The sequence below is a fragment of the Sciurus vulgaris genome (genome assembly GCF_902686455.1).
Source record: "Sciurus vulgaris genome assembly, chromosome: 12".
NCBI lineage: Eukaryota > Metazoa > Chordata > Mammalia > Rodentia > Sciuridae > Sciurus > Sciurus vulgaris.
In genome coordinates, this window is record NC_136473.1 from 53,890,467 (window position 1) to 53,916,181 (window position 25,715).

At 34.8% G+C, this 25,715-nt stretch overlaps 1 protein-coding gene across 3 annotated transcripts in view; it reads right to left on the reverse strand.

The window, feature by feature from the left end:
- AKT3 (AKT serine/threonine kinase 3) overlaps window positions 1-25,715 on the reverse strand; it is a 311,937-nt gene that overhangs the window by 141,828 nt on the left and 144,394 nt on the right. For all 3 annotated transcript variants that reach the window (XM_079106138.1, XM_079106137.1, XM_079106139.1), the window contains one exon: window positions 5,168-5,279. In XM_079106138.1, coding sequence (XP_078962264.1) covers window positions 5,168-5,279 — 112 coding nt within the window. The remainder of the gene's footprint in view (window positions 1-5,167; window positions 5,280-25,715) is intronic.

Below are 25,715 nucleotides of genomic sequence, written 5' to 3' on the forward strand. Positions count from 1 at the left end.
ACAGATATATGACAAGATATATGTCATTACTATCATCAGGGAAATGCAAGACATGAGATAACATCTCATACTTGCTAACATAGTCATTATAAAAACAATAATAACAGGTGTTAGTAGGGATGTGGAGAAACTGGAATCCTATGCACTTGGGAATGTATAATGCAGCAGTCACACTGTAGAAACAATATGGAGATTTCTTTAAAAATTGAAAATAGAACTACCATATGATCTAGCAAATCCCGGGTATTTATCCAAAAGAACTGAAATGAGGAACTCAAAGAGACATACGCTCTCCTATGTTCAGCGCAGCATTATTCACAATAACAAAGAGGTGACAACTTAAGCCCCTACCAACTGAGGAATCGATAAAGAAAATGTGATATACATATAAAATGGAATATTCTTCAGTCTTAAAAAGAAAAGGAATCCCATTATTTAAGACAATCCAATTATTTGGAACTGGGGATCATTATGTTAAGTGAATTAAGCCATGCACAGAAAGTATCACATGATCTCATGCATATGAGATCTAAAGAAATTAATCTCATAGAAATTGAAAGTAGAATGGTTATCACCAGAGAACAGGGACAGTATTGGATAGGAAGGAAAGGATAGGGAAAGGCTGATCAATAAGTACTAGGTTACGATTAGATACAAGCAAGAAGCTGTGGTGTAACTAAAGACAACAATAATCAATTGGACATTTCAAAAAGGTGGAGGAAATCATTTTGAAAGTTTTTAACTTTAAAAAATGATAAATGTTTAAGGAGATAGATAAGTTAACCTGATTTAAATATCATACAATTTATATACATATCAAAATATTACATGGTATCCCATTAATACATATAATTTTTATGTTTTTATGCATTAGTTAAAAATAAACTTTAAAAAAATGAATGGCAGTAGCTCAATCACAACAGCTAAGCTATGGAACCAACTTAAGTATCCTTCAACCATTGAATGAATAAAGAAAATATGGTATATATACAAATGGAATATTACTCAGCCATAAAAAGAATGACTTTATGACTTTCGCCAGTAAAAGTACGGACCTGGAAACTATCATACTAAATGAAATAAGCCAATACCCCCAAACCAAAGGCTGAATGTTCTCTCTGATATGTGGCTGCTAATACACAATAAGGCGGGGGGGGGGGGGGGATGAATAGAAGTTCAGTGGATTTGACAAAGGAAATGAAGGAAAGGGAGGGGGAATGGGAATAGGAAAGACAATGGGACAATTTGGAACTTTCCAAATGCTAATATATGAATACACCACCAGCGAAACTCCATACCATGTACAAACACAAGAATGAGATCCTAATTAGAATAAGTTGTACTCCATGTATGTACAGTATGTCAAAATATACTCTGCTGTCATGTATATCTAAAAAGAACAATTTTTTAAAAAATGAATGCAGAATAGCTAAGAACATTTTGGTTTAAAAATAATATGGGAAGTGTTATTTTATTAGAAATTACAAGTTTTAAAAAGCTTCTCTAATTAAAGTCATGCAATGTTGGTACTAGAATGATAGAAAGATCAAGGAGAAATTACATCTAAAAGCCCAAGTATTTATGTCTATGTGCTATCTTCCATCTGAGATAAAAGAATGGCTTACTTATTAGGAGCAAATAGGCTCAATATTTAGAACAATAAGTCCAATCTCATATCATGGACAATCTTATATCATGCACAAATAAGGTTAGAGACATACACTTAGTTTATATTTAGACTAGTGAGAATACTGAAACCAGTTTTTCTAACTTTGAGGCCTCCCTAAATAAATCTTTACTGACATAAAAGTTATATCAGAATCTAGATGAATATAGAGAAGCATACAGATTCAATGCAATTCCAATTAAAATCACAAGGATGTACCTTACAGAAATAGAGCAAGCGATCATAAAATTCATTGGGAAGAATAAGAAACCCAGAATAGCTGAAGCAATCCTTAGCAGGAAGAGTGAAGCAGGAGGTATAGCAATACCAGAACTGCAACTATACTACAAAGTAATAGTAACAAAAACAGCATGGTATTGATACCAAAACAGACAGGTAGATCAATGGTACAGAATAGAGGACATAGACACAAACCCAAATAAATACAATTTTCTCATACTAGAAAAAGAGGCCAAAAATATGCAATGGAGAAAAGATAGCCTCTTCAGCAAATGGTGCTGGGAAAACTGGAAATCCATATGCAGCAGAATGAAACTAAACCCCTATCTCTCACCCTGCATAAAACTCAACTCAAAATGGATCAAGGACCTCAGAATCAGACCAGAGACCCTGCATCTTATAGAAGAAATAGTAGGTCCAAATCTTCAACATGTTGGCTTAGGATCAGACTTCCTCAACAGGACTCCTCATAGCACAAGAAATAAAAGCAAGAATCAATAACTGGGATAGATTCAAACTAAAAAGCTTTCTCTCAGCAATGGAAACTATCAGCAATGCGAAGAGAGAATCTACAGAGTGGGAGGAAGTCTTTGCCACTCATACTTCAGATAGAGCACTGATTTCCAGAATATATAAAGAACTCAAAAAACTCTACTCCAAGAATACAAATAATCCAATCAACAAAATGGGCTAAGGAAATGAACAGACACTTCACAGAAGATGATCTACAAGCAATCAACAAATATATGAAAACTGTTCAACATCTTTAGTAATAAGAGAAATGCAAATCAAAACTACCCTAAAATTCCATCTCACCCCAATGAGAATGGCAATTATCAAGAATACAAGCAACAATAGGTGTTGGAGAGGATGTGGGGAAAAAGGTACACTCATACATTGCTGGTGGGGTTGCAAATTAGTACAGCCACTCTGGAAAGCAGTATGGAGATTCCTCAGAAAGCTTGGAATGGAACCATCATTTGACCCAGTTATCCCACTCCTTGGCCTATACCCAAAGAACTTAAAATCAGCATACTACAGAGATGCAGCCATATCAATGTTCATAGCTGCTCAATTCACAATAGCTAGATTGTGGAACCAACCTAAATGTCCTTCAATTGATGAATGGATAAAAAAAACTGTGGTGTGTGTGTATATATATATGTGTGTATATATATATATGTGTATATATATATATATATATATATATATATACACTTACCTATACACACACACACACACACACACACACACACAATGGAATATTACTCAGCCATAAAGAATAATAAAATTATGGCATTCACAGGCAAATGGATGAAATTGGAGAATATCATGCTAAGTGAGATATTTGGTCTCAAAAAACCAAAGGACAAATAATCTCCCTGATAAGCAGATGATGACACATAATGGGGGGTGGGGGTAGGGCAAGAATGGTGGAAGGAGGGATTGTATAGAGGGAAAAGAGGGGTATTGGGGGGAGAAAAAAATAACAGAATGAATCAAACGCCATTACTCTATGTAAATGTATGATTACACAAATGGTACACCTTTACTTCATGTACCACCAGAGAAATATGTATCCCATTTGTTTACAATAAAAATAAATTTTAAAAGTCTTTCCTGACATTAAAGTTATAGGAAAACTCCAAACATCAGAATCTAGATGAATATAGAGAAGCATACTCCAACAGTAAAAATAAACATGCTGTTTTTCATTTCCACTAAAGATGTTTTTTCTAGTCACAAATGCAAATGAAAATTGTAATATTTTTCAGAGGAACAGTGCTATATTATATGAATGGCAAAGGATTTTAGAGTCTTAAGATCTGTCTTAAATCCAGCTTTGTAAACACAAATAGGAAAATAAGTCATGCTTCAATGAGATGTTCTTCTAAAAGAATATTTTCAAACAACATACACTGACATGAAAGAGTTTCATTCATTCAGCCCGTCAATAAATATTATGTCAGACCCTGAACATTGTAATTAAGATTAAAAAAATACAAAAGAAAGTGAAGAATTCATGATTCTTACTGTCAAGAAGCTTACAGTCTAGTGAGGAAGGCAAAAAAGATTATAGTCATGATGTAATTGGTATAGTCTCAAGAGATTATTTAAGTGTATAGCTAGGGGACTCACCTAGTCCACAAAAGAAAGACGCCTGTGTGTACATTAAAACTTAAATACATCAGCAAAGAATAATATTGGAATTGTAGAAAATAAAATATCAGTATTAAAATACTAACTACAGAAGTATGAGTAATTTCTATTCCTCTACTCTTCTTTCTTTTTAGTATTTCCTAAAGAAATCATACATCATAATTTACTCTATTGATCAAAAAGCATTATTAAAGTAACACTTGAGGACTGAGTTTGTAGCTTAATGGTAGAGTGCTTGTCTAGCATATGCAAGGACCTGGGTTTAATCCTCAGCACTTACTGTACAAAATGCAACAACAAAAACTCCTTTATCTTTTATAAGGATTTTTTAAGGTTGTTTTGTTTTTGTTAAAATCTTAATTTTGGAAAAGAAGGCTAAGAATACTTGACTTCACAAAGTTGCTACCTAGGATCAAATATGTCAACATACATGTAGGAAATTTTGTCATGTGTTTGCCATACCTTACTTGTTTATCAGGCCACCAAATAAACGAGTATCAAGACAAAACTAGGAGGCAGGAAGGTGGTTGTAAAACTTGACTACAGATGAGGACAATGGAAATATGGTCCTGATGAAGTTGATGAGCCAGTTTCTAATGTGTCCTGCTCCTTGCTTTGGCAAAGATGACAGCAATACTACTAATCCAAGTATAACACCCATCCCACACCTGCACCACTGAGCTTAGAACAGATATTAAAAACCTTCTCAATGAGTTCTCCAGGCAGTTACTTGGAATTAATCTTTAAGCACATGCTACTTAAAACCTTTTACTATCACTTGTATGTCAGAATTTCAAATACGAATAAAATTAATTCTATAAATTTTTTAAAAACAGAGCTTGATTATAAAAACACATATTAAGTTGGTATTTTAATCTTTAAATATTCTGTATTTTCTGAAGTCGTACATCTTCTAGCATGCCTAGAGGTTCTGTTTAGAATTTGTGAACCAGTTATTCAGTTGTATTATTCCAGAACCTAAATAGACTACAGCATTTTGCAAATATATTTAATAAATATATTTACAAATGATGATGTCAGCCACAAACACACTTTTAAGACTGTTGCTTTTTCATAAAATGAAGAAAACAAGTTATTTACCTTTCCTCTGGAGTATCTACATGAAATGTTCTCTCTATAACGGTGGTCCACTGGAGACATCTGATAATAAATGTGTTTGGCTTTGGTCGTTCTGTTTTCATTAACTGGCATTCTAGAAAGAAAATAAAATATTTCTTTAATATATACATATATATTTACATCATGAAGTAAATAGAACTACAGAGTTCTATTTTAAACAAAACCTAGTACAAACTCACAGCTATCCATGGATCTCTGCTCAAGGTTATTATTGACAACCTGACATTGGTATTCCTTTTTAATCCACTGCCATTCTGGTCAATTCAATCAGCTAAAGTGGATTATTCAATTTTCCCAAAACATGATTTGTTTTTTCCTATATTTATACCTTTGCTCCAGCTGTTACTACTGTCTATAGTATATTCCAATTTTTTATCCCCTTCATATGTAATTACCAATAGTCAAAGTAATACCCATTCTTTAAGGTCCAGATCAAATTTTACTCCTTCCATGAGGTTTTTGACTGACCATTTCCTCATTTATGTTCTCATTATTTATTACGATACCCCTCATTTTTCACTAAGCTTAGTCTTACAGCATTTTTTATCAATTTAATTGTATCCCTACATTGATTATAAGCCTTCTGATAAGCTACACTACCTACAACTGTTAGGTACCCAGTGGGTAGAGCCAGTCAGTTCAAGAAGCTAAGAAGACTTTCAAGAAAAGAAAAAGAGTGCTTTAGATCGAAGTATGGATTCTAACACCAGTGTGACTGATTCAATTTACTTTTCTGCCAATAACTATATAACCTTAGATAAGTTAATTAATCTCTCTGGTCTTCAACAGCAAATGGGGAAAAATAAAAGTACCTCTATCATAGAATTGACATTGGGACTTATAATAAATTCATGTAATACTTAGTATAATAAAGCTTTCAATAAACACCAGCTATTATTAATGGATGTACATCTGAGTTGAACTTTAGAAGATAAATAATCATAGACACCCAGAGATAGGGGTGTCTATGCTTTTGAAAGAAATTAATCTATCCCTAGTTGACAAATTCATCAGTGCTTATCTCCATTGCTGTAAATTCCACCGTTAACAACTGTCAACTATCAAGACATTCTTTGTTTTTAAGGTCCAAGTCATTACTCACAATAAACTAATTCTCTATTGACACTTTAAACTGGAAGAAAAATCATTCACCCAAGGTTCTCTGCTTAAGTTTTATTCTCTTTTCTAATAACCCTTCATGGTTCTAGCCATCACTTTTTAGTATACCAATATCAAAATCCAAACTTTGCTCCATATTGGAACTCCACTTTAAGACACACGTCAGAAGCTAGGGGCATAGCTTAGTGGCAGATCATGTTTTTAGCTTGACTGAGCCCCTGGGTTCAATCCTGCCCCACCCCCAAAAAGACAAACATGTCTACCTATATTGAGAACATTTCTACCTTGTTGAATTACTAGTACCACATCTGAAACCTAACTCAGTATCTTTCCCCTTAAATCTATTTTTCCTGGCTCTACCAATTTTTCCATCAACTAGACTGAAACATGGAGTGACCTTCCTTTTTGATGGTGGTAATACTTGCCTTTACCTGGTTTTCCTGCTGGTGAAATTCTACTTCAAATTCTCACTGCCCAATGCCTAAACCTCTCTCACTGACATAAAACTAGAATCTTCCTACTCAGATATTGAAAATCTACATGTGTTACTTAAAAATAGCAACTGTGTTTTAAGAGATATCTGACATGTCCAAAAATGAACTCCTGATCACTCCAACCCTGCTCTCTCTGCCAACCTCCATGATGACTTTCTCCATTTCAGATGATGACATCTCCATCTTTTCGGTAACTAAAGCCAAAAATCTTAGAACCCCTTGGAGTCCTCTCTTCTCTCATATCACATTCATTCCTTCCAGCTATTCTTCTGGCTCTACTTGGAAAACATATCCAGTTTCTGATCACTTGTCATTACTTGCACTACCTCAGACTAAGCCATCATTCTCTATCAAAACCTCAGACTAGCTCTCCCTTGCTCCTCATTTCAATTCATCCTCAACAGGACAACCAGAAATCTTAAAATGAACATCTGTATGGTCTGGCCCTCCTACTTGCTCCACTATTTTAACCTCCTTCCCTCTTACTCTTTCATACCACTCTGCCAGTTACCCTGGCTTCAACTGTGCATTTTTTCAACAATGTGCTGTACTCTCTGCTGAGGGCTTTCTGTTAAGTTGTTCCCTCTGCCTGGCATTCTTTTCCCTCACACATCCCCACAGATGACTCCTTTCCCTCCCTCAAGTCTTGGATCAATTTTAATCTTTCTATTGAAGCCTACCTTGGCCATCTTTTTAATACTACAATTTGCACCCCATATACATGACTCCCCAATTTCTTTTATCTGCTTTTTATTTACATAGCATATTACCATCTAACATAAGATGACTTAGTATATTTCTTTTTTATTGTCTGTCTCCTCAACTAAAATGTAAGCTCCACTGACATACACTTAATGCCTGACACACAGTGAACACTCGATAAATATTTTCCAAATGAATGAATTATCGTAGTAAAAAATCCAACAAGTTAATTTTGATGATACAGGAGAGAATTTCTGGGGCAACTGTCTTACATAGACAGGGAGGAATGGAATTTACTGAACAAGTAGAGGATGCTCTTGCCAGAAGTATAGACAGTCTAGTAGAAGCAGGAGAGAAGATAGGATAAAAGGATCCAAATGTAGTTGAGGGTACAGATATAAGTGGGAACTGATAAAAGTTATTTTCTCATTGCTTCTATTTTTTTCAGTGAATTAGAATACAAAGTCATCCACTAAGAACAGAACTGAAAGAGGATGCATTGGGGCTTTGAGAAAAAAAGAAGATATGAAATAGCATTCTAGGAAACGGAAGAGCAAAAAGATGAGGGACATTAAGGGACAGTTTGGATTTATTTAATGATCAAGAATTTAAAGTAATACCAGAGGTCATAGCTGTACATTGTTTCCCAGATATACTCAGCTGTATGGGTGCAGGTGGGGAGCACTGAGAACAGAATTTAAGCCAGGCTGTGTTTTAAACAAAGTTTGTCAAACAAAAAACATGGAACAAAGTGGAGGAAGCAAGGCAAGAGAATGATTATCAACCAAGGAATTTAAGATGGGTTTGGAGGGAAAGGAAAATTTTGACCTGTATAAGCTAACGAAAAGGTAATGAAAATAGACCATAAAAATTCACTCTATCATAATTAAAACTTGTACAATAAACAATGTTACACATTTTTTGAACTACGAAAGTTCAAAAAATACTGAATACAGTATGCCAGTTTGTGGTGTTTGAAATATCAAATTTTTTAAATACTGGACACTATCCCTGTTTATACCAATAAAGAGCCACCAAAATTCCTATGACTTATTCTGCCCATAGACTTACTCTCTTTGAAACCCAGTATTACTTCTCATCCCCCCACTTTGTAAAGAACTATTAAATTTTGGTTTTGAACTGGGATTAAATCTGGGGGGTCCTTTACCACTGAGTTATATTCCTAGTCCTTCATTATTATTGTATTAAATTTCAAGACACGGTCTCACTAAGTTGATGAGGCTGGCCTCAAACTTGTGATTCTCCTGCCTCAGTCTCCCAAGTGGCTCAAATTACAAGTGTGAAGAAGCTTTTAGTTAGATACCCTCCCATTTACTGACTCTTGATTTTACTCCTTGTGCTTTAGGAGTCATGTTGAGGAAGGTAGTTCCTAAGCTGACAGGATGCAGAGTTGGGCCTACTTTTTTTTTCTATTAGGTGCAGGGTCTCTGATCTAATGCGTAGGTCCTCAATCCACTCTGAGTTTTGTGCAGGGTGAGAGGCAGGGGTTTAATTTCTTTTTGCTAAATATGGATTTCCATTTTTCCAACCACCATTTGTTGAAGAGGCTATCTTTGCTCCAATGTATGTTTCTGATGCCTTTGTCTAGTATGAGATAACTATTTATTTGAGTCTATCTCTGAGTCTTCTCTTTTGTACCATTTGTCTTATCATACACCATCAGCTGCGCTTTCCTAGTCAAAGAACTTTATATCTCTAAGTTCTTCTCTTTAAAAGCACTCTCAGGAATTAAAGCAAAACTTCAAAGGAAGTATATTTTCAACATCATACCTAAATGAAGTTTAAGTGCTATAAGTTAAAAAACTTCACAGCACTAGAATTGTAAAAGATGTTTACAATACTATCAGATTCCAAGTGAATATCAATTATTGTTTTAAAGCTGCTAAAACTGATGATAAAAGTTATTTTAATTATCATTCTCAATAGACCACTAAAATACACTTCTAGAAAAGAATATTTGTATGTATGTATGGGGTGGTTTGAAAAAAATATTAAAATAAATAATATGATGACTGGAGGTAGCAATGCACAAATAAAATGTTTTAACTAAATTTACTAAGTATTTCTTTGCAGACTCAACAACATATGAAACGCTACTCCTGAACCAAACATTATATAAGAATTTGGGAATATAAAAATGAGGAAGAAACTATGAGCTAACCCATCTATTATTAATCATTCTATTCATGTCAAAATAAAGTGGTATTTCACTAATACCATGAAGGTCTTAATCAGTTCCTTGTAAGGTCCCCAGTCTAACAAAAATATTATGCATAATTACAAATAGTGTTAATAGAAAAAACCTATATTTTATAGGTCTCAGCATAAAATAATCTACTGTCAATTGAATTTCTAAATAATGCTCATGAGATTGAGACTACAGAAAAGAGAAGTGGCTACCAAGATACTCAACTGCTAACTGGATCATACAAATATCAGAGAATATTCTATTACAGTGTCCTAGGGTATGCTGCTGTACATAAACAAGGGTAATCAGTAAAGCTGCATACAACATAGTTGAAATCTTAAATTACCATGTTAAAACAAATGACCCAGTATATAGAAAAAGGTTGACATTTTGTTTGTAAATCATAAGAATTATGAAAATATTACATAGCTCTGTAAAATGAAGAAAAAGATGCCATGGAAGTTCTAAGTTTTCAGATCATGTTGATTTCTGAACTAAATATTCCTATTCTTAAAGGGTATTACTTATTCTTTAAACAGATTCTTAAAGGGCATGGTGGTTAAAAAATAGATTAGACAATACTACTTAGAAGACCATTTTCCTTTTGGTTACATAAAGATTCCCAAATCAAACTAGACCACTTTAAAACTTTGAAGTTGGAAGCTTTGGGCAGAGATTCTAAAATGCTATTAATCAAATACTTGTGAATTCTGGAATCAACTGATATACATCAAAAGGTATTTTTACATATAATGCAAAATAACTTTTATTGTATCAACATGATATTTTGGGTTATTTGTCCCAATGGTACTTTGATAGTTATATTAGTTACACAGTTACACAAGTTGCTCTCCTGAGCAAGCTGAAAAACAAGCTGAATTTCAAATGTTCTGCTTACTTTACACCATTCTCAATCAAAGATGACAAAATTTGTTTAAAGCTAAAATTACTCTGCGAATTTGAAAGCCAATTAGTGGGACTGCAACATAGCAGATCAAAAAATAGACACACCCAAAAGAAAGTTATGGAGATTAACTGTTTAGATTTTATTAAAAAGTTTAAGATTTTATTTCAACCTTTAATCATTTTAATACTAATTTTATTCTCAAAAAAAAATTTACCAATATTCGATGTAAAAAAAAATGTTTAACAATAGTCCATTAAACCCATCATGAAATAATGTCCACTGTCAGTTATAATGACCAAAAATCAAAATAATACTGAATATTCACTAATGGGGGCACAAAAACTTTCTCTTTCTTCTGTTTATAACGTTTTCACTATCTAGAGACAAAAAGAGATGCTGCACAAGGTGTCTTATGTAAGGTAAATGCCCTGGCAGAAAGTAATTCCAGCAGGAGATGAGGTGAGTAATCACTATGTTCAAGGTACTGCACCCACTAAGTGGTTCCTAAACACTGATCATGCAAACCAAAGGATAAACCTAGAGAGTGTTATTATCCTCCATTCTATAAATAAGCAAAATTATAAGACTAAAATCTGCTAAATAACTTGCTCCCAAAAAGCAACTTATGAGAAATTATGTAAGGATTTATCCCAGGTCTATCTGAATCTAAATCTGAAAAGAATATAGTGCTAGGTAAAGTGCCTTTAAAAATCAGTACTCCTTGGGCTGCATATGTAGCTCAGAGGTGGAGTGCTTGCTTGCCTAGCATGTACAAAGTGCCAGGTTTAATCCCCATTATGCCAAAATAAATAAGTACACAAATAAAATCAGTAATTTTTGTGAAATGGGAAAGTCTGGTCCCTCTTCTACCTCTTCCCCATACCATCTCTTTATGTGGTTGTTCTCCCTTCTCTGACATCTTTTCCCCACAATGAGAAAATCCAAGATAATCATCGCCTGGTAACAATTTTAAGGGAAAGAGAGCCCCCAGTGTGCTTGCTCCTAGATCTGACCACTGAGTAGGGATAGACAGGGATATGGATTATCCCCTATCAAAATTCTATTCCATGGTGTTCCTTACTTCTTTAGTTAGGGATGTAGAAAAAGTTGGTTAAGAACAAGTTGTTGAAGGGAACAAGTTGTTGAATTCTACAGAGCCTCTGGGGTCTTTCACTGCTGGGTCATATACTCTGCAATACCAATGAGGTTAACACCAATAAAAATGATCGATTACTAATGATGAAAAACTGATTCCCAAAACTTATTGTATGAATCCAGTTCTACATTTTTAGTTACTTTGTCTGAATCTATTACACTGAGACAATGTATCTTTTTCCATGAGGAAAAAGGAGAGAAAACAAGTAAGTTCTTACATTTTATAACAGAAGGGATTCAATAAGGGGTAGGATCAGGGTTCTAATACTATATTCTACACTAGAAGATGTTTCTCACGTATGATCCACATTCCAAATTCTAAACTTTTATTTATCATAAACCTTACTACTTTGGTATATATACAGGATACTATTTGTGGATTTAAACTGAATATGAAATCATGACATGTAAATAAAACTTAATACATTTTTCTTTGATGAATATGGTCACCACAGATACCACTATTTGCTAAAAGCACATTTTCAGAGACAGCATTTTCTCCATTACTATTTGTTATGGTCTGGATGTGGTGTGTCCCCCAAAAGCTCCTGTTAATACAGGAACAGTCATAGGTAAAATGATTAGATTATGAGAGCTGTGACCTAAATGGACCATACTAGCTTAAATGGGTGGTAACTGTAGACAGACTGGAGAAGGCGGGTCACTGGAGGGTGCATCTTTCCTGGAGCCCTTCCCTCTCCCCCATCATCATGAGGGAAGCAACTTCTCTTTACCAAGTCTTTCTACCATGATGTGCTGCTTCACCTCTGGGCCCAGAGCATCTGTGAACTGAAACCTTTGAAGCAGTGAGCTTCAAATAAACTTTTCCTCCTTTAAGTTGTACTTGTCATGTATTTTGATCACAGTAATCTGAAAGCTAACTAAACACTATTTTTCTATGTGGTCTACCTACCAAATTCTGCATCTCATGAAACAAGCACAATCTTAAGAGGCTTCAAATAACTCCTCTCTGCATACCCTCTGCAGAGCTGAAATTTCAAGTAGTCACTTTGGAACAATAAATAAAATGCAAAAATGACATGAAGCATTCACTGAGAGAATTTTAAGAGGCACACACATATTTAGTGGACTCAAAATATGGGATTAAGCTATTGGTTTCTTATTTTTTATATTTTTTTGCAATATTATTGTCATGGCCTTTTATAAAGTGTATAACAAATACATGTAACATACATACACACAATTTACCACTTCAACCATTTTTAAATACATGTTTATAACACTAATAAATTCATTTTTTGTAGACTACTTATTTTTGAACTCATTTCCTTATGTATTTCCATTATACAATTTGCCCAGGCTTAATATAAAACAATTGTTTTATATTATTAATATAATAATATGGTTATTATATTAACCATAATCCTACCAAATGTAACTATTGTTAATGTTTTTAATGTATATTACTTCAGATCTGTTCAAAGTATTTTTTAAAATAAAAATGAGACCATAATTGACTATATTACATGTTGTGGATATTTTGCATTTCAATAAACAGATTTACATCATTGTATTTAATGGTGGTAAAAAACTCCACTGGACAACAAATGGGAAACCTGACTTTGAATTCATATTAGCTAATGTTGAAGAGATCTAAGCTTTATCGGGTATAACTATGGTAATGTTAATTACATAAGAAATGTCCTCATATTTTAGACATTCACACTCAAGAACTCTGGGGTTAAAAATGTTATGACATTATAATTTAAATATCTTAATAAAAAGATAATGCAAGGGTAGTAACATGCAAACAATGTTAACAGTTAAATCTAGACAAGAGTACATAAGATTCAATGACCTATTTTCTCTACTTATTTATATTTATATATTTGCAATTTTTCATTATTGAAAAGTCAGCAGAAACCTTCTAAATATTAAATTCTTTCCCCAATGTTTATACCAAAACTGGCTAGAGAAGTCTCAAATTGTTGAACGTAGGACCCTGCTTGACCCCTGCACCGAGGATGGGCACCATCACTGGTCAGTGGCAGTCGCTTAGCAAGCTGGCGGATAAGCCAGCCTGCCTGCATCATGGAGCTAGCCCAGAGGCTTCTTTATAGGCTGGTGCAGGCATTTTGAATTATTCCTGAGGGCGTGGCCATCATCAATGGAAGGGCAGCTCCCTTCCTGAGACAACTACAGGAGGCTAGAGGAACTTTGTCAAGACCCAGGAGTCAAGAAGAGGAGGTAATGAGAGACTCGGGACCAACTCAGAGCCACTGGGTGAGTCTCTCCCACTGGTCAGGCTCCCGGATGGGGCAGTAGTCCCAAAACACAGGGAACTTCGTGGAGTAGTGGCCCAGTGAGACTACCCTGCAGGAGCCGAGAACCCGGTCAACTGGAAGCATTGCAGAGGAGGACCGTACAGCGAAAGGTTTCAACCCAAGAGTGAAGGACCCAGTCCCAGGCAGTACCTCTGTCCCCAGGGAATGTAGCAGAAGAGGGCCGCTCAGCGAGGGAGTCCCTGGCAGGGCCAGGCTCCGCAGCCCAGGCGGTAGGTCAGGACTCCTGGGAATGTCACAGAGGAGGGCTTCCCAGTCCAGGTGGTAGTTCTGGACCAAAGGAAACTTTGTCAGAGAAAAGCTGCCCAGCGAACTTCCCCGCTGGGTGAGTCTTCCCCGCTGGGTAGAAGCTTTCCCACCAGGCCAGTGGAAACAGAGACACGGGCCCAGATGAGACGTGCCCCAGTCTGCAGTCTAGTCCCCCTTTGGCTGACCATCAGTCAACAAGTGGAGGCACCTCTGCCAACTGATAGGGAATATACCCCACCTGAAGGCCACCACCCATTGAGGGGCAGCTTCTTAGTGGAGCACCGCATTATCAAGTTCCTCCAAGACGTCAGGCTACAGAAGGCTAAGAGTGAGTTACTGGAAATCTACAGAGACAATATTAGTCAATAGAGGAAATCTGCAATATCTTAAGAGTTTCACTACTAGAGGGGTAGATACCTGAGCGATATGAGAAAACAAGGGAAGAAAATGTCCCAAACAAACCTAGATGCTATAGCAATAAAATCTAATGACAGCATGGCAGAAGAAATGTCAAAAAGGAAGTTCAGAATGTACATAATTAAAATGATCAGAGAAGCGAACAAGGAGATGAAAGAGCAAATGCAGGCATTGAATGATCGCACCAATCAACAGTTAAAACAGCAAATACAGGAAGCAAAAGATCATTTCAATAAAGAGAGATACTGGAAAAAAAAAAAAAGACAGAAATCCTTGAAATGAAGGAAACAATAAACTAAATTAAGAACTCCATAGAGAGCATAACCAATAGGATAGAACACCTAGAAGACAGAACCTCAGACATTGAAGACAAAATATTTAACCTTGAAAACAAAGTTGACCTAACAGAGAGGATGGTAAGAAATCATGAACAGAATCAAGAATTATGGGATATCATGAAAAGGGCAAATTTAAAAATTACTGGGATTGAGGAAGGCGTGGAGAAACAAACCAAAGGAATGAACAATCTATTCAATGAAATAATATCAGAAAATTTCCCAAATCTGAAGAATGAAATGGAAAATCAAATAAAAGAGACTTCTAGGACTACAAATACACAAAATTACAACAGACCCACACCAAGCCACATTATAATGAAAATATCTAACATACAAGGTAAAGACAGAATTTTAAAGGCTGTGAGAGAAAAAAATCAAATTACATTCAGGGGGAAACCCATACAGATATCAGCAGATTTTTCAACCCAGACCCTAAAGGCTAGAAGGGCCTGGAACAACATTTTTCAAGCCCTGAAAGAAAATGGATGCCAACCAAGAATCTTACACCCAGCAAAACTTACCTTCAGATTTGACGATGAAATAAATTCCTTCCATGATAAACAAAAGCTAAAAGAATTTACAAAAAGAAAGCTGGTGCTACAGAACATTCTCAGCAAAATATTCCATGAGGAAGAAATGAAAAACAATGATGTAAATCAGCAAAGGGAGGAACTGCCCTAAAGGAAGAGTCAAATAAAGGAGAAACCAAGTCATGTCAAAAGAAAAAAAAAAAAAAAAATGAACCAAATGACCGGGAATACAAATTATATCTCAATAATAACCCTAAATGTTAAAGGCCTGAACTCATCAATCAAAAGACATAGACTGGCAGATTGGATTAAAAAGAAAGATCCAACAGTTTGCTGTCTGCAAGAGACTCACCTCATAGAAAGAGATACCCACAGACTAAAGGTGAAAGGATGGGAAAAACATACCATGCACATGGACACAGGAAAAAAGCCGGAGTATCATCCTCATATCAGATAATGTGGACTTCAAGCCAAAACTATCAGAAGGGATAAAGAAGGACATATCATACTGCTTAAGGGAAGCCTAAATCCGCAAGACCTAACAATCATAAATATCTATGCCCCAAACAGTGGCTCATCCATATACATCAAACAAATCCTTCTCAATTCCAGAAACCAAATAGACCACAATAATACTAGGTGATTTTAACACACCTCTCTCACCACTGGACAGATCCTCCAAACAAAAACTGAACAAAGAAACCATAGATATCAATAACACAATCAATAATTTAGACTTAACAGACATTTATAGAGTATACCATCCAACGAAGAGTGAATACACTTTCTTCTCAGCAGCACATGGATCCTTCTCTAAAACAGACCATATATTATGCCACAAAGCTACTGTTAGCAAATACACGAAGATAGAGATAATACCTTGTATTCTATCAGATCATAATGGATTGAAATTAGAAATAAATGACAGAGTAAAAATCAGAAACTACTCCAACATCTGGAGATTAAATAATATGCTACTGTATGATGAATGGATAACAGAAATTAAAAAATTCTTAGAGGTAAATGAGAACAAAGAAACATCATATCAAAATTCTGGGACACTATGAAAGCAGTATTCAGAGGAAAATTTATTTCATGGAGTGCATTCAATAAAAGAAGAAAGAATCAACAAATAAATGACCTAACACTACAGCTCAAAGCCCTAGAAAAAGAACGAAGCAACACCAAAAGTAGAAGAAGACAGGAAATAGTTAAAATCAGAGCTTAAATCAGCGAAACTGAAACAAAAGAAACAATGGAAAATATTGACAAAATAAATAGTTGGTTCTTTGAAAAAAAAAATGATAAACCCTTAGCCACACTAACAAAAAGAAGGAGAGAAAAACTCAAATTACTAAAATTAGGAATGAACAAGGAAATATCACAACAGACACGAGTAAAATTCAAAACATAATTAGATGCTATTTTGAAAATCTATACTCCAACAAACAGAAAATCTCGAAGACATCAACAGGTTTCTAGAGACATGAATTACCTAAACTGAACGAGGAGGACATACACTATTTAAATACATCAATTATGAAATAGAACAAGTCATCAAAAGCCTACCAACAAAGAAAAGTCCGAGACCAGATGAATTCTCAGCCTAGTTCTACAAAACCTTTAAAGAAGAGCTCATTCTAATACTTCTCAAAGTATTTCCTGAAATAGAAGAGGAGGGAACCCTCCCAAACTCATTCTATGAAGCCAATATCACACTGATACCTAAACCAGACAGAGACTCATCAAGGAAAGAAAATTTCAGACCAATATCCTTAATGAACATTGATGTAAAAATTCTCAACAAAATCTTAGCAAATTGCATACAAAAATATATTAAAAAGATAGTGCACCATGATCAAGTGGATTTTATCCCAGGGATGCAAGGTTGGTTCAACATCCGGAAATCAATAAATGTCATTCACCATATCAACAGACTTAAAGTCAAGAATCACATGATTATTGTGGTAGATGCATAAAAAGCATTTGATCAAATACAGCATCCCTTCATGCTCAAAACACTAGAAAAAATTGGGATAGTGGGAACATTCCTTACCATCGTAAAGGCAATCTATGACAGGCCTATGGCCAATATCATTCTAAATGGTGAAAAACTGAAAGCATTCCCCCTAAAAACTGGAACAAGGCAGGGATGCCCTCTTTCACCACTTCTATTCAACATTGTCCTCGAAACTCTAGCCAGAGCAATTAGACAGATCAAGGAAATTAAAGAGATATGAATAGGAAAAGAACTCAAACTATCCCTATTTGCTGATGGCATGATTATTTCACCAAAACACTTTTAGAACTCGTAAGTGAATTCAGTAAAGTAGCAGGATATAAGATCAATGCTCATAAATCTAATGCATTTTTATACATAAGTGATGAATCCTTAAAAAGAGAAGTTAGGAAAACTACCCCATTCACAATAGCTTCAAAAAAAAAAATAAAATACTTGGGAATCAATCTCACAAAAGAGGTGAAAGACCTCTACAATGAGAACTACAGAACACTAAAGAAAGAAATTTAAAAAAAACCTTAGAAGATGGAAAGATCTCCCATGTTCTTGGATAGGAAGAATAAATATTGTCAAATGGCCATACTACCAAAAGTGCTATACAGATTCAATGCAATTTCCAATTTAAATCACAAGGACGTACCTTACAGAAATAGAGCAAGTGATCATAAAATTCATTCGGAAGACTAAGAAACCCAGAATAGCTAAAGCAATCCTTAGCAGGAAGAGTGAAGCAGGGGGTATCACAATACCAGAACTTCAACTCTATTACAAAGCAATAGTAACAATAACGGCATGGTATTGGCACCAACATAGATCAATGGTACAGAATAGAGGACACAGACACAAACCCAAATAAATGCAATTTTCTCATACTAGACAAATGTGCCAAAAATATGCAATGGAGAAAAGATAGCCTTTTCAACAAATGGTGCTGGGAAAACTGGAAATCCATATGCAACAGAATGAAACTAAATCCCTATCTCTCACCCTGCACAAAACTCAGCTTAAAATGGATCAAGGACCTTGAAATCAGACCAGAGACCCTGCATCTTATAGAAAAAGTAGGTCCAAATCTTCAACATGTTGGCTTAGGATCAGACTTCCTTAACAGGACTCCCATAGCACAAGAAATAAAAACAAGAATCAATAACTGGGATAGATTCAAACTTAATAGCTTTCTCTCAGCAAAGGAAACTATCAGCAATGCGAAGAGAGAGCCTACAGAGTAGGAGAATATCTTTGCCACTCATACTTCAATAGAGCACTAATTTCCAGAATCTATAAAGAACTCAAAAAACTCTACACCAAGAATACAAATAATCCAATCAACAAATGGGCTAAGGAAATGAACAGACACTTCACAGAAGATGATCTACAAGCAATCAACAGATATATGAAAAACTGTTCAACATCTTTAGTAATAAGAGAAATGCAAATCAAAACTACCCCTTAGGGTAGTTCATCTCACCCCAATTAGGATGGCGATTATCAAGAATACTATCAACAATAGGTGCTGGCGGGATATGGGGAAAAAGGTACACTCATACATTGCTGGTGGCTGCAAATTAGTGCAGCCACTCTGGAAAGTGTGGAGATTCCTTAGAAAACTTGGAATGGAACCACCATTTGACCCAGTTATCCCACTCCTTGGCCTATGCCCAAAGGACTTAAAATCAGCATACTACAGAGATACAGCCACAACAATGTTCATAGCTGCTCAATTCACAATAGCCAGATTGTGTAATCAAACTAGATGTCCTTCAATTGATGAATGGATAAAGAAACTGTGATCTATGTCTATATCTATATCTATAGATATAGATACACAATGGAATTTACTCAGTCATAAAGAATAATAAAATTATGACATTTGCAGGCAAATGGATGAAATTGGAGAATATCATGCTAAGTGAGATAAGCCAATCTCAAAAAACCAAAGGACAAATGATCTCGCTGATAAGCAGATGATGACACATAATGGGGAGGTGGAAGGGGGCAAGAATGGTGGAAAGAGGGACTGTATAGAGGGAAAAGGGGTGGAAGGGGTAGGGGGGAGGGGGGGGGAGGGGGGGAGAGAGGGAAAATTTAACAGAATGAATCAAATCTATTACCCTATGTAAATGTATGATTACACAAATGGCATGCCTCTGCTTCATGCACAGAGAAACCAGATGTACCCCATTTGTTTATAATACAAATAAATTAAAAAATAACAAAAAATAAAAAAATTGTTGAATGTAGAAAAAAATATTTTGAAAATAAAATATATAAACTAATATCTTAAAAAGAGATGCTGCTCATTATAAAGTACCCAGAATATTGCACTGGGCACTGGAGTTTACTCATATTATTGCTGAAGAACCAGTTTATCAGTTTAATTTACAACTTAAATTCCTCATTTCTATTTGTATCAATGGGAGGGCTTCTACTTACATATTTTCAAAGATGCATATCAAAAGATACTAGAGTGAAATAGTAAATAACTATACAAGTAGACCAAGATGAAGACTCCAATTTGTTATCTACAAGAAACGCTTTTTGTTACCCATTCCTTAACCTATGAGCTAAACCATTTTATACCATTCTCTTTCTCATCAAGTATTTTTCCTTATTCTCAGTTTCATTTCTCTGCTGCATTTGATTTTCTGTGATCACTACTCTTTGAGTCACTCTCCCTTGACTCAAATAACATTGACTTGCCTGTTTTATACTACCAATTCTGACCATTTGTTATGGTTCAGATTTAAGATATTCCCTCAAAAGCGTATGTGTTAGACAACACAAGAATTCTCAGAGGTGAAACTATTTGATTATGAGAGCATTAACATAATCAGTGGATTAACCCACTGATATGTATCAACTAATTTGTAACTGTAGACAAGTAGGGTGTGTTTGGAGAAGGTTAGGTCACTGGGGGTGCGTAATATTTTGTCCCGTTGAGTAGACCCCTCTCTGTTTCATGATTGCCATGTCCTGAGCTTGTTTTCTTCTACCGTACTCTTCAGTCATTATGTTCAGTTTCACCTTGGGCCCAAACCTATGCAGCTGGCCATCTATGAACTGAGACCTCTGAAACTATAAGCCAAATAAACCTTTCATCCTGTAATTGTTCTTGTCAAGTGTTTGGGTCACAGCAAATAAAAAGCTGAGTAAAATAACATTCAATAGTCCTTCTTAGGCGTTCTTCTTGTAAATGGAGCTCCTCCCTTAGGCTTAGACTTTGGTGTTACGCTTTTACTTTAGGATATTTCACCCTTAGTAAACTTTGAAATTCATTAAGCAAGTATTTTGTCAGGCAACAATCCAAGAATTGGAGATAGAGCAATGAACAAAGTAAGACCCTCTTTTTCATAAAGCTTGTATTTCATTGAGGGGATGAGTGGTCAGGCAATAAACAACAATTAATTTGTAACATAATAGGTACTTGTGATTACTGTACGATGAACAAAAACAAATTAGAGTGAAAAGAAAGTAGGTCTATTTTAGAAAAAGAGTTAGACAGGATGTCTTTTAACAAAATTAAAAGCCAATGCAGATCCCTGTTGGAAAAGTTATCTGGATGAAAGAAACAAGGGCAATGACTTATATATATTTGTATTGTTGATGGACCTTTATTTTTTATTTACTTATATGTGGTGCTGAGAATCAAACCCAGTGCTTCATACATGCTAGGCAAGTACTCAACCACTGAGCCACAACCCCAGTCTCGAGATTTTTATTTATTTTTTATTTATTTATTTTGTGTATGTGTGTGTGCTTGGGATCTAATCCAGGGTCTTGCATATGCTAAGCAAGCTCTCTGACACAGCTATACACTTAAAGCCCCGACTAAGATCTGTAAACCAAGGGTAGGAAAGATGAGAAATAGAAAGATCTTCAATAAGTTGGTAAGGACTTTAAATTTGATATAAGAAGGGTCTCTGGTGGCTTTCACAGCCCTTCTGATTAAGCTCCATCCAGATGTGGCAAAAGTGGTGTCTCTCTTTGGAGGCCCTACTTATTCTCAACCGAGCTGAAAGGGTAAGGGTGTGTGTGTGTGTTGGGAGAGGGGGGGGCTTCTTTTCAAATCTTCCAAGCTGAAATTACTTTGACACTAGTTTTTCTATTCATTTGTTTCATTTTCCTAATCATCCAAAAAATCTGTTTGACTCATCTCTTTCGATCTCATGGCCAAGCTATCAACATTCATGTTAACAGTTCTTTCATTTCTCTTGCAACCATCCCTTCATTTCAGTGCTGACAACCAACCCGGGAACTTATAACCAAAATTTGGATCACTGAAATGGCCTCCCAGATGGTCCCCTTCTCTAGCCGTCTGCCTCTCAAGTTGTCCTACATACTACTAGCCAGATTAGTCTTACTCAGATTCTTATTCCATATATCATTCTCCTCCTCAAAACCATTCTATTATCTTCAGGACAGAATTCAAATTCCTTAGCCTGACTTTCAAACTATTCACAATTAAATATCCTTCTTAAAAGTTTGAAATTTCATTCCTTATCACCGAAAAACCATGAGTACTTTCTGTGGATAAATGTCTCTTTGCTGAACCCTAAACACCCCCCCCCCCCTTTTTTTTTTAACCTCAAATGAACCTCCTTACCTATTTTGTACACTTCAGGGAATTTGGAATGCTTCTTTATTCATCACAATCTAAGTATATTTAGACTGAATCTAAAACAAAAGTTTCAAACTAGGGAATATTTCAAACAACATAATTGATCACATCTAATTGTTTTTTTACTCACAAAATACCATCAATACTTTAAAGTTAGCAGCATTCTTTTAGAAACAAAATTTACCTTATAACCTTTTCACCCCAAATCTTTTCTATTTCTTCAAAACCTAAATGTTCCACTTAGACTACCTTTGAAAACATTAGTAATAGATCTCCTAGAAGAAAAATACACGCATTAAGCTTATGTATGTATACAAGTTTAAATAAGTCTCAATAAACATAATTTGAAAATATATACATATATTTTTTAAAACAGATAACTTTATTTTAACGGGGGGGCGGGGGCTTGTGTATACACCAAGGCATGTATATTTTCATTGTAAAAAAACAACTTAAATTTTGTCATGTTAATAGTTTAAAATTGTTCCAGAGCCCAAGAAGATGCTTTAAAGAAGTTGTTACTTCCAAAGAACAAAGGTTAATGACATTTAGTTCCACATGATATATTTTTGGAGTTGTGCCTTTTCTATGACACTGGATTAAATAAACTTGTCAAAAATATGGTTTTGTCACATTCTGGGATACCTTGTAATTTTCTATTTTTTTTTCTTCCATGTTCCTATATATTCATTAGGAGTTGATAAGTAAAGACAGTTGACATTTTTCTATCAGTTTCCCATTAAACAAAAAAAAAAAAAGCATGTAAAATAGCAGCTATTTGATCCTACAACAGCATTAAAAAATATTTAAGCCCTAATCACATTCTTGGTTTCAGAGCAACAGCTCTAACATTAAGAATACCCATATTTCCCAGGGAAAATAGTAGAACATTAGATTCAGAGAATTTTTTTTATAAATTTTTGTCCCTTTCTATTTTTAGAAAGTCAAAGCCCTACCCTATAAAGAACTGCCAAAATAAATAATGAATTTTGGAAGATTATATTCAACCAAATAATTTCATTGAAGTAATACATAAAGATGGCCCATCATTACTTGATTCTGACCTTTCAGGAAAATCCTCTCTTACTGTTTGAAACATAAAGGAGATGGTATAAGTATTTTTTGTTTTCATTCCAGGAATTCTAATTCTAAATAAAGTAGCATTACTTTAAAAGGTTTTAGTCACAACCATAAAGAAATGTTTAGGTCTTTACTATACTTTAAAAAAAGAGAAGGAGGAAAAAAACCTATTTTAAAATTGATTTAACTAAGACACAGCATGCTAAATAACAGACCCATTAGAATCAGCTCACTCAGTCATCTCTAGAACAGTGAAAGAAATCTTAAATCTTTGGCAGTTTAGGCCAGTAAACAAAGTTTATATTATACCCTTCACAAAAATTATTTTAGCATATATGAGTTGTTTTACCACATTAAAATTTTATATAATTACTTCTCATTTAATCTTCTCAATAAAATTCTAAAGTATTTTCATCATTTCCAGTTCATGAATCAAAAAGAAAAAAAAAAACTGTTAGATTTTAAGTCACCTATTCAAAGTCATCAAACCATTTAAGAGGTACAACTTGTGCTTCAAATCCAGGTCTTCCAGTTCTACATTTCTGGCTCTTCTTTTCATAAACATGCTATCTTGGGCATGCTGGTTGCTTTTAAGACAAGAAGTGAAGTTTTATTTATTTATAATAAGTTTTATATATTTATCTTGCTGGTTTTGGACAAATAAATTGTTAAAAACAGGTAACTACAGAGTACTGATATATGTTTTCCCTAGAGAAAAATCAACCACACTTGTTATTTAGTATTCATGCACTAAAAATAATTGCCGCCAACATTGAGAATATGACATTTTAAAACACCAATGATTATAAAATAGGAAGTTCTAAGTAATAGATAAACTGTCAAGAAACAATACTATTTTAGGATTTCTTCATAGAAATTACATTTGGAAAACGTCTTCTGTCATAAGATTAGTTGAATAAGGCTGAGAGCACATTTGAAATATAATTGGCCAAAATCTTAAAAACCTTGCATAAATTAATGTGGTGGAGAGTTGCCTAGAGTTTAACTTCAGAACTTATTCAGACTTGTCACTCTAAGTCAACTTTTTTATTCCTTAGTCATAAGAAAATCTGTAAGAATAAAGAGTCATTGATCGGAAAAGAATAGAGATACAACTAAGTTCAAAGGAAACAATGCTTATAAAGTAATGCTATAAAGAAAACAGTATATGTTTATTTTAAATTATCTTATAAGAATGCCCTGGGGGCTGTGGTTGTGGCTCAGTGGTAGAGCACTCGCCTAGCACAAGTGAGGTCCTGGGTTCAATCCTCAGCAGCACATAAAAAAAATAAAATAAAGGTATTGTGTCCACCTACAATTAAAAAAATACATACTTTAAAAAAAAAAAGAATGCCCTATAGAAATAGAAACTTTTTCAGTGTGCTTTTGGAAGCAATAACTGTTGCTGGTTGGATGATTCAATTATCATGAACTATTCTGGCATGTTTCAAAAGCATTACCATTTTAAAACATAAAAAATGTCTAAAACTGCAACCATAGTAATAAATTCCAAGTGCATGGGTTGGGGGGTGAGGGAGAAAGACAATGACAAATTGGTCCAAAAGGACACTGAGACTTCATAGTTGGAAGACTATTGTGCTGACAATTAGTAACAGAGGAAGCAGAACACAAAACAAATGAATGAAAAAGGCTGAACTTGCAATGAAAGACCTTATTATAGTGCAGAAACATTATTATAATAAAGGGGCAATGTACTCTCCTCTATAAAACTTCCAAACAGGCACCCTAGTCTCTGTTATCTTCTCCTGCATTTCATTTTTTCATTAGCATCTGCTTGATTATGTATTATCTGAAATCCAAAAGAATTCCTCTATATCTTTTCTAAATTCCAAGGTTAAAGGTTCTTCCTTCCTCTCTGGCCTTACGCCTCATTTAACTTTACTCAAAATATAATAAATGCTCTAAAATTAACATAAAGAAGGTAGGACCAGAAAAGCAGTGATTTATAATTAACAACTCAGAGGAAGTAAAAAGGAAAGATTAAAAGAAAAGAAAGAGAAAGAAAAACATGTGTCCCTAAAGTACAATTTGTTTAAAATGTTTAGCTGGAACTGGTGGTACACACCTATAATCCCAGGAACTTGGGAGCTGAGACAAGAGAAGTTCAAGGCCAGCCTAAGCAACTTATAGGAGACACTGTCTCAAAACAAAAAAAAACAAAAACAAAAAATGAAAAGGACTGGGGAAATAGCTCAGTGGCAGAGCAGCATTCCCGAGATCAAACTCCAGTAACACACACACACACACCACATCACACACAAAGCAATGATTACATAATTTATCACAAATATCTAAATCATCCTCCCTCTGAAGATTGTTTACCCCAAGAATTCTTTGACATAATTAG